Genomic DNA, 15432 nt, shown 5'->3' on the forward strand with positions numbered 1-15432 from the left:
CCTGGAAACTAATGACAAATACTGGGACCAGGGTCATCAAAGTAGACTAGCACTGGGACTTCTGTATTTTTACCAGGTTCCCTGGTGAACCTGATACATACCCCAGCTTAAGAACCACTGTTCTAGTGCTTTTCTGTTGACATTGTCACAGGATCCTTAGGGTGTTGCTTTGCCAGCTGGAAACCTCTGTGATCAGCAGCACCTCTGCTTGAGTTTTGCTTGCGCCTGCTGGGCTTGTCCTTCCCACTTGGCCTGGCAGGCTACACTTGCTTTGCTGCCGGCCTGGATCCCACACTTGACAAGGTTGAGGCAGGTGTGGAGCAGTGAGGGGTATGTGAGCGAGTGAGCACAGGTTCTTGCCTCTTTGCACAGCCAGGCACACTGGCTGCTGTGGCAGGGTGGGCAGCTCCAGGCACTGGCACAGGCGCTGGCTCCATGTGACACTGCAGCTGGACCCGATATACCACAAGCGGCTTCCACTGTGGGCACCAGCATCTAGACAAGGGGAGTCCAGTGGCACCTAAAAGCTCAGAGATGCCAGGAACTACAGAGTGCCAAAGAAGGTGTTACAGTGTGTCACAGCCCTTGCTCAGGGAGCCCCAAGGTCTGGGCATCCAGAAGGGCCACAGCTCTTCTCTCCTTCTCATTGCCCGCAGCATGGTGAGTGGGGGGGTGTGTTTTGGGGGGCATGTTTCAGCCCATTTGTGTTACAGCTCTTTCAGTCCTGCTGCCACACTCTGGGCCACAGCTCCTGGGCTAGCCCAGCCCCGCTGCTGCTTCCCATCGCATGGGGCAGCTGTCTGGTGCCAGCAGAGGGTGGGAGAGCTATAGTGTTGCAGCCCTTTAGCTCCCACCATAGCTCAGGGAACCAGCCAGGGAAGTGTTACAGCTCCTTTTGCTCCTGCCATTTGGTGGGTCCCAAGTTCTTGTCCCATATCCAGGAAGAATGAGGTTGCATGGGCAACTGGAGGGTGATCAAGGCAAAGAAGAGCTTTATTGGGCAACCAAACAGCTCTCAGCAGACAGGATACCCAAACTGGGTAGCTCCTATTCATAGGCAGGTATTCCCAATGAGTATAGAGGAGACCCAAAGTGGGTAGCTCCTATTCATAGGCAGGTATTCCCAACGAGTAAAGAGGAGACCCAAAGTGGGTAGCTCCTATCCACAAGCAGGTAATCCTGATGAGTCTCTGAGTCTGGCTGAGTCTGGGGTTTTTATGAGCTCGGAAGGGAGGAAGTACATGCTGATTGGTTCATGGAAAAGGCACCATCCAACTGGCCAAAAGGCATCAAGGAAGTTCTCACTCTGGGTCATGAACTCCACCTGGAACTGGGAGCCAGGCCCCTAGGTTTTAGGCCTGGCCTGAAGATGGGGTTTCACCAGGGACCTGCTTCTTCCCATCTAGGAACCTGTCTGCCTCCTGCCACCATCAACAGGCCATTTGCAGTGCCCAGGCTGTCTGCAGGCCCACGTCAAGCTGCCCTCAGCACCCCAGCCTTCCTCCCATGCTCATTAGTGCCCAAAGTCTGAAGGGGCCGAGGTAGCAGAGGGCTGGTGCCTCAGTACTGCCCCAAGCATACACACACCTGGCTGGGTTGCACCAGTACCTGGGCTCGGCCACAACTGTGTTCCACACCAGAGTGGGTGCTAGGGATAGGGAGAGGCCAGGGAGTGGGAGCAGGCATTTCTGAGCTTGTGGGGGAAGGAGGCTTCCTGAGCCCCTGAGAGCATAGGGATGCCTGGGTCTGGAGCCATAGCTGGGCAGCTGCAGCTGCACCCAGGAGTTGGTGGGCTCCCACCCCACCAACTCGGTAGGGCATGGGGGCTCTCACTGGGATTCAACTGTTCCTGGCCCCCACGGGCCAACGAGTGCACAGCCCTGGCCACACCTCCCCCGCTACAGCTGGTGTCCTTGCAATGGCCACTCCATACGGATCGCCACTGCCATCAACATGACTACAAACACGACCATTCATACGTTCAACAGCCATTTATTATTATGTGCCAATTCTTTGTCAGTACTAAGAGCACAGTAGTAAACACTCAGGCAAAGTCCATGCCCTAATGGAGCTTACATTCTAATATGCAAATAAATATACACTGATGGAGTCTCTCCTTGTATTTCCCAGTTCCAAGTCCCCAGAGAGAAAACCTGATTGGTGTAGCTGGTCACTACCATCCACTTGTGGGGGGAGAACCTTTTCTAAAGGCCACCTCATTCAGTGTGGGTATTGGCTGCCTGTATATCAGGGTTCCCCTCTAGTCCAGTCAGCTGTGACTGAGAGTGCATGACACATAACATGGTCTCTCATGTGGTCTCATGTGGTTAGCTCCCTCAGCAAAACAGGCTAGGTTAGGAGATCCTCATCTGCCCTATCCAATGTGGTTCTTATTCAAATATGGTAGGAACCAAACTTTCTCAGGGTAGTCTGAAGGCAAAAAGATAAGGCTGTACTAACCAATACCAAGCTGAGTATTACTAATCTAAAAATCCAAAATGCTCCAATTGGAAACTTTTTGAGTACTGATATAACACTCAAAGGAAATGCTCATTGGAGCACTTTGGATTTTGGATTTTTGGATTAGAGATTCTCAACCAGTAATGTTCCAAAATCCAAAATCCAAAACACTTCTGGTCTCAAGCATTTCAGATAAGGGATATTCAATGTGTATGATAAAAATGATCCCTCCATCATGAACAACTTATTTACAAGAACTCAGAATTGGCCAGGTGTGGTGGCTCACACTTTGGGAAGCTGAGGTGGGCAGATTGCTTGAGGCCAGGAGTTTGAGACCAGCCTGGCCAACACCGCAAAACCCTATCTCTACTAAATATATGAAAATTATCTGGGCATGGTGGCGCATGCCTGTAATCCCAGCTTCTTGGGAGGCTGAGACACAAGAATTGCTTGAACCTGGGAGGTGGAGGTTGCAGCAAGTTGAAATTATACCACTGCACTCCAGCCTGGGCAACAGAGAGAGACTCTATTAGAAGGAAAGACGGGAGGAGAGGGGAGGGGAGGGGAAGGGAAGGGAGGGGAAGGAAGAACTCAGAATTAATGTTAATGGAACTCAGAACACACACAAAATTGAGTACCAGATACTTCTTCCAGAAGAATAGATTACTTCCGGTTTTTTAGCCTGTAGACATTTGCTTCTGTTGGACTTCACTTTTCTGCTGCCTCTGATGTTTCAAAATACCAACCTGCCTGCAGCAGATTCTTACTCCAATTGAAGCTGACTTGACAATAATCTACCACGTGTTCCCTCCATCATGTTGTATTATTTATATTAGCTTTGGCAATATCCTTGAGATTTTATTCTTTGCCTTCTGTTGGAGCGTATTCTCCAACTAAAAGAGGAAACAACTGGCACCAGGAAAAATGGGGCAATCATTCTCACATTTTTTCAGTCCCAAACCAGGTGGGCCCTGTACCTCACCCTCACACCCCCCACCAACTGCTGCTAAAGAAATAACATGGGTTTTTACCATCACCCTGGGAATTAGGAAAAAAAAGAAAAAAAACCCACAGATTTTGATGAGACACAAATAGTAGCCACAGAGGTCACTTATTAACTGATTCTGAAAAAAAGGCTTTGAAGCTATTCATTACACACATTCAATTCAAATCAATAAACACTACTACCATGTTCCCAATACTCAACCACGAACTGGGGATCTCAAGATGAAAACACATGATTGGCTGGGTGTGGTGGCTCACACCTATAATCCCAGCACTTTGGGAGACTGAGGTGGGAGAATCATGTGAGCCCAGGAGTTCGAAACAAGCCTGGCAGCATAATGAGACGTCGTCTCTGCAAAAAATCAAAAAAATTAGCTGGGTGTGGTAGTGCGTGCCTGTAGTCTTAGCTACTCGGGAGGCTGAGGTAGGGATGATTTTGAGCCCAGGAGGTGGAGGCTGCAGTGAGCTGTGATCACACCCCTGCACTGCAGCCTGGGAGACAGAGTGAGACCCATTTCACAAGAAAGAAAGGAAAAAAAAGAAGGAAGGAAGGGAGGGAGCGAGGGAATGAGGGAAAGAGAAAGAGAGAAAGAAAAGAAAGAAAGAGAGAGAGAGAAAGAAAGAAAGAGAGAAAGAAAGAAAGAAAGAAGAAAAGAAAGAGAGAGAAAGGAAGGAAGGAAAAAAAAAATATGATCCTTGCTCTGAATGAATGGACCACGAATGGTGGAAGACAGGCCTGTGATGATGACGATGATGTCATAGAAATGAAGGAACTGTTTCATGGCAAGGAGAGAGTCACACTGACCTTAAGGATAAATAAGTAACATTTGAGATGGGACTTAAAGGATTAGGATTTTTTCAAAGTTAGGATTTTTTAAGTGAAAATGTAAGGAAGGGCATTCCAGAAGTAGAGAATAGCATGAATAAAATCAAGAAGATAAGAAAGTAAATGGCTTGTGTGGAGAATAACAAGCAGCCACTCATGAGGCTGAAACATACACTACAGCTCTAAGGAAGGGCTGGACTTGCCCATGGACCACCAACGATCCATAGCCTGGGTTCTACAGGCCGCGGCTGCCATCAGACATATGGGAGACAACTGGTCCAAAAATTTTGACCACTGAACATGGCAGCAGCTTCCATCATAAAGAGGGTTATAATTGCCAAGCAGAATGAGAACATTATAATTAGATCTAGTTCTTCCATTTATTCTCTTGCATTAAATGTATTAATTTGTTGAATTAGCTGCTAGGCATTCTGGTAAATATCAAGAACATAGAGCCAACTCCACTGCAGACCCTGTCCTTGAGGAGCCTAATAACTGGAGATTTCATTTATGGATTTATGGATTCATTAGGCCTCCTAAAAATCTGCTATTCACTTACCGATAGCAAAGAAAATTATTTTTAAATTTTAAATAATATTTTCTTATTACAAAAGCACTTCATGAGCATCATAGAATATGGAACCAGCCAAAACAAAAAATAAAATATCTCTGTCACCACCCAGAGATCACCACTGTAACCCTTGGTTCATATTCTCCTCCCACATCTTCATATGCATACATACATATTAATCTGTATTTTGAGGACATGTTTTTCATTTTGTCTACAGACACATCCCGTCTTGTAACCAGCTTTTTAAAAAGACAATAATTTCCACGTTTCCATGTGAATAACTACTCTTCTAATACTCAGTACATATTCAAATTTCTCCAAATGAACCAAAAATGTCCTTTACGCTTATTTCTCCAAGTTGGCCCCCAACTCAAGCCCTTGCAATGTGTCTCTTGGTTATATTCTTCGGGTTCCTTTTAATCTGGCATAGGCCCTTTCATAGGACTCTGACTCGACAAAGAGAACTGGCCAGCTGTCCTGAAGGAAGGCCCACTTCCTGTATTTGCCTGGTTCCCTGTGGTGTCATTTTACTTGCTCCTCAATTCCCCTTACTTCCTGTAAACATCAAACTCAAGATGCCATAGAGGCAAGTTAACCACCTTGGGCTAGAATACTTCATGGGCGATAGCACGTACTTTACATTGCATCACATAGGAATCCACATAATACCTGGTTGACGCAACATCAGTCCAACTGACCACAAAGCAGCTAGGGGTTTCAGAGGGAGTACACGTAAGGGGCAAAAGCAGCAACGGAATACGACAACGGAATAAGCATGAATACGACCTGGCTACCTGAAGGAGGTAGGACGGGGAACCGAGCAGCAGCAGGTGGTGGAATGCCAGGGAAATCCAACCGTGCTTCCCACGCTGGCATCGCTCTGATTATGACCAATCCTCTAATCTTATTCTCACAATTAGGGAGGAAGAAAAAAAAAAACAAACCCAAACCAAAAAAGAAGTTGGTAGGTGACTCTGTGAGACTACTGTTTTATAAAGGGAGCGTTTCCTTTTATAAAATTTAGCTGAGCAGATGCTAGGCAGCCCACAGGAGGCCACTATTCCCCTCAGCTGTACAGTTTGGGAAAATACCTACACACCCGGAGAACAGAGAGCTTGGTGTGTGTTGAGTTCGCTCCTGTTCATCAGCAGCCCTTTCCCCGCCTCTGGCCACCAGGGGGACCTGCAACCAAGTATGTGTTCTTTCAGGCGAGCGGGAACGCGTCTGCATAAATCTAGTCCAATCCAGGGCCCCGTAGCAAGGCGCCAAAGCTGGGGGAAGCGCATTTCTGTTCTCTCGCGAGCACGACGCGGTGCCTCCCAGTCCTCCTCCGGCCCTCCCTCTCCGCCCTCCCGGCCCGCGCGCGCTCGGGCCCCTTCCAGTGGCTCGCGGCAGGTGGCGCTGTCTGCGGCGTCGCAGCGGCCCGGGCTGCAGTAGAGACGATCTCCCGGCGGGCTGTGCGGCCCGGCTCTCCGGCGGCAGCGAGTGCCACGTCCCAAGTGCTACGCGGAGGATTAGGGCAGGCGGTGCGCTGGGGGCGGGAGCAGCGCGGAGCCCGGCTCGGCCACACCGATCGCCCGCCGCCATGGGCTCCTCGCAAAGCGTCGAGATCCCGGGCGGGGGCACCGAGGGCTACCACGTTCTGCGGGTAAGGGCTCCGACGGCGGCCGGGGAGCTGCGGGCTGGAGGCGGGGCCGGCCGCGGGGAGGCGGAGGCCCCCATGGGCTCCTTCACGGGGCAGCCAGGCCCGATCCCGCGAAGGAGCGGCGGTCGCGGGTGCTGCCTTGGTCGAGGCTGGTTCCGGAGGCCGCTCGCATCCCACCTCCGCGGAGCGCCCTGGGCACGGGGTCCGCGGCTGTAGGAGGACGGGCTGGAGCTGGAGGCGGCTGCCGGCGACTCGGCCGGGGGGCGGCCCTGGGAAGAGGGGACAACCTTGCTCTTTTTCCGCACGGCCTTCTCTCTCCTCCACCCCCCCTCATTTTTAGCTTCCAAAGTTAGGAAGGGCGCGGAGGCAGCGTCTCCAAAGTGGTGACTGTGAAGGCAGCCTTTGCGCTTTCCTAGGAGAGGGATCCCGACCCGCAGTCCGGAGGCGGGGCCTGCGGCGGCAGGTGTTAAATCACCTCGGCGCCGGCCGAGTGGCCTGAAAGACCAGCAGGGCAGGAGACGGAAAACGAAATGGCCTGGAAGTAGGTTCGACGGACTTAAACAGACTTCATTTTGACCAGACTTTTCCTTTCCCGTGCCACTCCTGACCCTCCCAAACCTTCTCAAGATTTCCTGGAGTGGGAACTTCCGTTCTGTTCCGATTGCTGAGGGTGTGGTTTAGATTAAGGTTTAGATCCACAGTGGTAAAGAGGTAGTGCAGAGAAATTTTTTTTTAAAAATCGGAGTATATAAAGGAAAACAACCCTAGCTTAACTTCCAGGACGCAGAGAAACATAGTATCTCAAAAGGCTTCAGCTAAGCCCCTACCTATGAACGGCCTGGGCCTGGGTGGTACAAAGCATGTGGTCTTTTCCTCGTGGAACCGGGCGACTTTAGAAGTAGCATTGATGGTTGTTTGCTGTGACACCTGTGTGAGTGTTAACATGAACTGTCAACAGAGTGGCCGCAGCGTGTAGCGCCATTTAGGGGTGTAATAGAGTGTCACTCAATATTAGCTCCTCACAGGCAAGAACGTTTTCACTGAAAGTAAGAGAGTGCACTTCCTGGTGCTACCTTCATTTCCTGCCCTGGGTCCCATGTTTTAGGTGAGACACATTCTTAAATTGCCCAGCTGTCTAGGTGATAGGGCTGAGACAGATCATCTTTCTGATCTTCCGGATTATTGTGTCTATTGCCTTTCCATTACAGTAAAAATCCCTCCTCTGCCATACTCTTAGTAGGAAAGGGTGATTTTTTTTCCCCGAAAGGAAAAGGGAGCCTATAAATAAACCGTATTATCTTCCTATCCCCTTCTGCTAACCAAACACCCAAGAGCCGCACTGAGAGAGGAAATGGAAGGAGAATTGTCAGTTCCCAAATGTGAGGTGAAAGCTGTGCTTTTCTTTCTATTATCTGGTCTGATTTTGAGTTCTCTACCCTGGGATGTTACCCAGTATTACCAGCTGTTTCTCACAGTGACCGATTGTGGTCATGAATCCTTGGGGATTCGTGATATTTTTATAATACATGCACTCAGGGAAACTCAGTAAAACACATTAGTGTTAATAAGCAAAAAAAAAAAAAAAAAAAGTCGCGTGTTTGAAAGAAAGCCATACACATCAAAAGGATTCCAACTTAGTGACTGCATTCCGACATAAAATGAGTTTGTATTTTCTTTATGTAAGTGCAGTCAAGTGAAACAGCATTCATACATATTCAGTAGTGCAGATGTGTTATTAATCTATAAATCTGATTTTTAGAAAAACGAGGGACAACCTTAGTTACCAGTCTGCATCTGGAGCATTAATGTTGCACATGATGAAATAATTCTTATTTAGTTAGACTTTTACTAAAGAGAGCTTTAAAATAGTAATGATCTAGTTTAGGAGAATTTTGTGTCTGCCTTCCTAAGACCCTCTGCCCCTGATTCTGTAATTGGTTTTCTTATCTTTGTTTTTAGAGGGAAAAGTGCTGTGTTAAATCTTAACATGTAAAAATGCCTTCCTTTCATTTGTTATTGCCTAAATGGACAGCGATATATTTCATTGTTAGATTACCAAGCTTGTAAACTGGAGTAACTGTGGCAGGAAATTTTTGAATAAAATCACCCATATTCAACAAGTTCTAGAACGATTTAATTAGAAGTTAGTTTTCTTGAATAACCAATTCCCTGGCCAATCTTGTTGTAGTAAAAGCTTAATATGATTGACTGGGTTTTGAAATACCAATTATAATAACGTTTATATCCTCTGCTGTCTTTTGATTTCATGAGTCCCTATAATTCAGATAGATTGAACTTTCCATTTTTTTCATTATTTTTCAATATCCATCTAAAAATATTTAGGGGACAGCCTTTAAATGGATTCAGAAGTTCTGCTATGAGCAGTGTAGTTCCTTTTTATGTATTCTGTATGTATGAGTGCATATTTTCAGATTGTGATCATATTGTGTACCCAACTTCTTATCCCCACTCCAGAGTAACCACTGTGGACAGTTTTTTACATAGCCTTTCAGATATATTTTATGCTTATAAAAAAGTCTCTTTGGCCGCGCACAGTGGCTCACACCTGTAATCCCCACTTTGGGAGGCCGAGGTGGGCGGATCATCTGAGGTCAGGAGTTCGAGACCAGCCTGACCAACATGGTGAAACCCCATCTCTATTAAAAATATAAAAAATTAGCCGAGCATGGTAGTGCACACCTGTAATCCCAGCTACTTGGGAGGCTGAGGCAGGAGAATCACTTGAACCTGGGAGGCGGAGGTTGCAGTGAGCTGAGATTGTGCCATTGCACTCTAGCCTAGGCAAAAAGCGTGAGACTTCGTTTAAAAAAAAAAAAAAAAAGAGTCTCTTCTTCTTCCACCCTTCTCTCTTTCTTTTTGTTACCTTGTAATCATGATCCATGCTGTTGCACACCTCAGTCTTCTCAGTTGTTGACCTATCTTGGCAGTCTTTCTGTAGTAGCAAGTGGCCATCTGCTTCATGCTTTCAGTTAGCTCACGGTAGTCTGTTGTACCATAGATTGGTTAAGGAGTACCTCCTGGTGTTGAACATTTGGTTATTTAGTCTTCTGTTATTATAAGTACATATTTACAACCTTAAATCCTACTTTTTGTTTTCCCATAACATACATCCTTTTCCCAGATTACTGTATTGAATTTTAATGGTAGCTGTCTGTATAAATGTTGATCTTTATTTTAGTAAATAACTACATTGTTTTCTGATCATCAACATGTGTCCATTAGAGAACATTTGGATGTGGTAAAAAAGTACAGCAAAGAACCTGAATTACCTGTAATCCCACCATCTAAAGGCAAATACTGTTGAAGTATTTCTCTTAGTCTCCTTTTTTTCCTGGGCCTAACATTGCCCCTTAGCCATGTTTCACAAAGATTTTGAATAATATGACGTATTCAAGGACTATATGGCCAAAAGTTATCTTAAGAGGTTAACATTACAACCAAAATAGCCAACAGCTGAGAAATTGTTAAACAAATCAGGGCCTAACCACAGATAGAATGCTATACATTCACTCAAAATTGTGTTTCAGACACCCTGTGTGTGTGCAGGTACATTTGAGTGCTTAGGAAAATAAAGCTGAAAGGTAATAAACAAAGTTGTCTAAAAAATTATTAGTGGATGGTGACTTTTTTTTTTAAACTTTAATATATTTTCTAGGATTTCTGAAGTGATCATTAAATACTTGTATAGTCACCCAAAGTGTAGATATGCAAAATTACTTTTAAAAAAGAAGTGGACTCCTAGTGGAGGATTTAAAAATTTGTGTAGAAGTCTTTTTTTAAAAAATAGCATTTCAGATTTCCTTATATAGTGGGTCAGATTTGTGCTCACTATGAATGGCACTTTTATTTTGGTCCTCCAATCCTAATGTAAGGCAGGAAAAATGTTAGGGCTTCTCAGTTTTTGAAGTTATTGTAAGTTACCCCCTACATGTGAACTATGTTTAATATCAAATTTTTGCCTATATTTTCCATTAATTATCCAGTGAACCCAACAAGACCATTTTCAAAATTAAATTAAACCAAAATATCCAACAGGTGAGAAATTGTTAAACAAATCAGGGCCTAACCACAGATAGAATGCTATACATTCGCTCAAAATTGTGTTTCAAACACCCTGTGTATGTGCAGGTACATTTGAGTGCTCAGGAAAATAAAGCTGAAAGGTAATAAACAAGGTTGTCTAAAAAATTATTAGTGACATAGTTCACAAAATTAAATTTTTGGAGTGACCTCAAGATGCCTATTATAGGATCTGCTTTTAAATTAAAATATTCATATTCTGTTCCACACTTAAAAGAGATGGGGAATAGCTGAGGGCATACTTTCTGGAGCAAGTATTCAGTGTGGAGACTGTGTGGAGTGTGGAGACATGGAAAATCGCATTTTCATTCTTTCTCATGCTTTCTTCTGGGAGAGATTTTGAGGTGATGGATATTTTGAAGGAAGGGTCATTGACATGAAGTGTGTCACGAGTGTAATAACAGGTTTTTATCTTCTGAGCTATTTGCTGCAGACTGGGTAGCATTTAGGTGTTCTCAGAGAAGCAAGTGACTGCAAGTGGAATTACTTCTATAGAAAATGCAATGCCTACACCATATCTTCTATCATATGGAACTGCTCTTTTTATATATTTTTTTCTATTTTGTCAGAGATGAGGTCTCCCAAAGGTACTGCTCTTTTTAAATGGTGCCTAACTAACCTACCTGCAATCCTGTTGTGATGGGATTTCAATTTAGTACTTATTTTGAAAAAATTAATTTCTGATATTCAATAGTCATTGTTTTCTTTATTCTTCTAACACTGTCTTTCTCAAACTTTTGAAACTCATACCCTGTTTTTGTTGTTGTTGTTGTTGTTGTTGTTTTGAGATGGAGTTTCGCTTTTGTTGCCCAGGCTGGAGTACAATGGCGCGTCTCGGCTCACTGCAACCTCCCGGGTTCTCCTGCCTCAGCCTCCCAAGTAGCTGGGATTACAGGCACCTGTCATCACGCCCAGCTAATTTTTGTATTTTTAGTAGAGATGGGGTTTCACCATGTTGGCCAGGCTGTTCTCGAACTCCTGACCTCAAGTGATCCACCCGCCTCCACCTCCGACAAGTGCTTGGATTACAGGTGTTAGCCACCACGCCCTACCTCATCCCCTAACACAGAAATCTCACTCTGGCTCCCTTCTCACTCATTCTGGAAACAATGCGTAAAAAGAAAACAGTAGGGTTATTTGGTATTGTTTTCTATATATAAAGTTATAATTGTGAAACCTGAAGAGTCTGACCCTGCCCCCAGAATTGATCTCTCCTTTTCTTTCTTTTTTGTTTGTTTGTTTGTTTGTGAGATGGAGTCTCGCTCTGTTGCCATGGCTGGAGTGCAGTTGTGCAATCTCAGCTCACTGCAGCCTCCGCCTCCGAAGTCCAAGCAATTCTCCTGCCTCGGCCTCCAGAGTGGCTGGGATTACAGGTGCCTGCCACCGTGCCCGGCTAATTTTTGTATTTTTAGTAGAGATGGGCTTTCACCCTATTGGTCAAGCTGGTCTCGAACTGCTGACCTCAGCTGATCCACAGGCCTCGGCCTCCCAAAGTGCTGGTATTACAGGCATGAGCCACTGTGCCAGGCCCAAAATTGATCTTTTCTAATAAAAGGCCCAGAAGTTGTTTAATAAACATTCTTTTAAATTGCTTTCAAATGTAGGAATCAGGATGTCTCAGTTTATTAAAGCCATGGAATACAAGTATATAAATCTTGGGATACTTTTAGGAATTATATCATTGAACATAAACTTTTTCTAATATTAATAGGCCTTGAACCAATTAGTAGTTTCATGTTGATTATATACACTTTTTTTTTCCTTTGAGATGGAGTCTTGCTCTATCACCCAGGCTGGAGTGCAGTGGCGTGATCTCAGCTCACTGCAACTTCCGCCACTCCAGTTCAAGTGATTCTCCTGCCTCAGCCTCCCAAGTGGCTGGGATTATAGGCACCCACCACCACACCCAACTAATTTTTGTATTTTTAGTAGAGACGGGGTTTCACCCTATTGGCCAGGTTGGTCTAGAACTTCAGACCTCAAGTCATCTGCCCACCTCAGCCTCCCAAAGTGTAGGGATTTCAGGTGGGAGCCACTGCACCCAGCACCCCCAACCCCCCACCTCTTTTTTTTTTTTTTTTTTTCTTTTTTTGACACAGGGTCTCACTCTAGGCTGGAATGCAGTAGCACAGTCTCCACTCACTGCAGCCTCCAACTCCCAGGCTCAAGTGATCCTCCCCCCTCTCAGCCTCCCCAGTAGCTGGGACTACAGGCACACACCACCATGCCCAGCTAATTTTTTGTATTTTCGGTAGAGATGGGGTTTTGCCATGTTGCCCAGGCTGCCCTTGAACTCCTGAGTTCAAGCAATCCACCCACCTCAGCCTCACAAAGTGCTGGGGTTACAGGCATGAGCCACTGCGCCCGGCCTGTATATGCTTTCGTACCTATGTGATGAGGTGTGTTTTAATGCCTGCGCTATCATCCTCAGGATTCTCACTGGGGGAGATCTGCTGTTAGTGGTTAATTATGGTTTCAGTAAGTAGTAGAGTGTACAACACTGATTCTTCTGCCTTCTGGGTCAGATACTAACAGGGCTTTTTAATAATTCCTCTGCAAATTTTATAAAAGTTGAGCTTAGAATAACCGTTAACATCAGTGTGTTCATTTTGCTTACTTTAATATTCTATTGAAAGGATTATATATATTGATTGATTCACTATAAAATACTAATGTAAACTAGGAAATATAAAGTTTGATATGTGCTTTTGAAACTGACTCTTTTTTTTTTTTTTTGAAGCAGGGTCTCACTCTGTCACTATGGCTGGAGTGTTGTGGTGTGGTCATGGCCCACTGCAGCCTTGAACTCCTGGGCTCAATTAATCCTTTCATCTCAGCCTCCTGAGTAGCTTACAGGCATATGCTGCCACGTCTAGCCAATTTTAAAATTTTTTTGTAGAGAGATCTTTCTATGTTGCCCAGGCTGGTCTTGAACTCCTGGGCTCAAGCGATCCTCTCGTCTTGGCTTCCCAAAGTGTTGGGATTACACTTATGAGCCACCACACCTAGTCCTAAGTAGTTACTTTGAGAAACTGTACATTTCCCTGTTGGCATTGCAAATAAATTTACTGTAGCATGAAGATAATTATTCTGGGGTTTTGTTCTCTCTTTTAAGCATCAATGAGAGAAGGCTCAAGCACATTGTCAGAAATAAGGAAGCTTAAGCCGGGCATAATGGTGTGCACCTGTAATCCCAGCTACTCCAATCAGGAGACTGAGGTGAGGTGGGGGCCCAAGAGTTTAAGACCACGCTGGGCAACATAATGAGATCCGGTCTCAATAAAAGCAAAATTGTCACTTGACCAAGGACTTTGAGGCTGCAGCGAGCTGTCCTCACACCACTGCACTCCAGCCTGGGTAACAGCAGCATCTCTAAAATTAGTTAATTAATTCGTTAATTTTTTTAAAAAAATTTTAAGGCTAGGTGCGGTGGCTCACGCCTGTAATCCCAGCACTTTGGGAGGCTGAGGCGGGTGGACCACCGAGGTCAGGAGTTCAAGACCAGTCTGGCCAACATGGTGAAACCCCCTCTCTACAAAAAATACAAAAATTAGACCGGCGTGATGGCGCATGCCTGTAATCCCAGCTACTCAGGAGGCTGAGGCAGGAGAATCGCTTGAACCCTGGAGGTGGAGGTTGCAGTGAGCTGAGATGGTGCCACTGTGTACTCCAGCCTGGGCGACAGAGTGAGACTCCATCACACACAAAAAAAATTTTTTTAGAGACCCGGTTTTGCTCTGTTGCCCAGGCTGGAGTGCAGTGTCACAGTCCCAGCTCACCACAGCCTCGACTTCATGGGCTCCAGCAGTTCTCCCTCCCTAGCCTTCCAAGTAGTTGGGACTACAGGTGCGTACCACCACAGCTGGCTGATTTTTTGAAGGGACAAGGTCTCGCCACATTGCCCAGGCTGGTCTCAAACTCCCGGGCTCAAGTGATCCTCCTGCTTTAGCCTCCCAACGTGCTGGGACTATAGCTGTGAGCCACATCCCAGCCCTAATTAATTAAATAAAAGTAAAATCCAGGCTTTGTGGCATGTGCCTGTAGTCCCAGGTACTCAGGAGGCTGAGGTGGAAGGACCGCTTGAGCCCAGGAGTTCAAGAGTAGCCGTGGCAAAATATTGAGAGCTTGAGAAAGAAAAAGAAAGAGAGAGGGAAGGAGGGAGGGAAGGGAAAGAGGGAAACAAAGGAGGAAGCATCTGGTACAGTGACTGTCACCTGTAATCCTAACACTTTGGGAGGCCGAGGCAGAGTATTACTTGAAGCCAGGAGTTTGAGACCAGCCTAGACAGTAAAGTGAGATCCTGTCTCTAAAAAAAATAAAGACAGAAGGAAAGAATCTTGTTATCTTTGTGGACATGAGTACATTGAGAAACTATCGTAGTCAACCACCAGAGACCACCTTTGGGAACTGGATTCTAGTGCCAGCTCTATCACTTCATTCTGTTTCCTTGAGCAACCCTTTGAACTGCTTTGAAAAGCTTCAGTCTTTGTATCTGAAAAGTGCAGATAATAGCAGAGCCACTTCTACCTTTTCCACTAAAAAACACTTTAGATACTGTGTATGAAAATAATGAAAACAATTGAGCATTATTAAATCTCTTTCTTAAAACAACACTATCTACCTCCTTGATTATCCTGTGGGTTAAATGTGATATTCCATGTAAAGCACTTAACTTAGAATGTGGAATATAATAAGGATTCAAATGTTAGCTGATGCCTTTATTACTAGCATTTGCATTATTGTGTAGAACCAGTATCGTGGCAATACTAGCTAAAATATACTACTGTAGTTGTAAACATTTTTAGTATTTTTATTTGATTAAGC

At 45.3% G+C, this 15432-nt stretch overlaps 1 protein-coding gene across 3 annotated transcripts in view; it reads left to right on the forward strand.

The window, feature by feature from the left end:
• The first annotated feature begins 5505 nt into the window (after positions 1-5505).
• The window catches only part of GORASP2 (golgi reassembly stacking protein 2), a 38749-nt gene continuing 28822 nt past the window's right edge, over positions 5506-15432 (forward strand). Inside the window, exon 1 of one of the 3 annotated variants that reach the window (XM_063790557.1) lies at positions 5506-5665. Coding sequence is in view for 1 of the 3 variants with exons in the window: in XM_001140680.6 (XP_001140680.1) it covers positions 6448-6510 (63 nt within the window). In the remaining 2 variants the exon portion in view is untranslated. Of the gene's footprint in view, positions 5666-6064; positions 6511-6564; positions 7049-15432 lie in introns of those variants that run through there. The other 2 variants (XM_001140680.6, XM_063790558.1) reach the window with 2 other exon arrangements.

Source organism: Pan troglodytes, chromosome 13 (assembly GCF_028858775.2).
Source record: "Pan troglodytes isolate AG18354 chromosome 13, NHGRI_mPanTro3-v2.0_pri, whole genome shotgun sequence".
Classification (NCBI taxonomy): Eukaryota; Metazoa; Chordata; class Mammalia; order Primates; family Hominidae; genus Pan; species Pan troglodytes.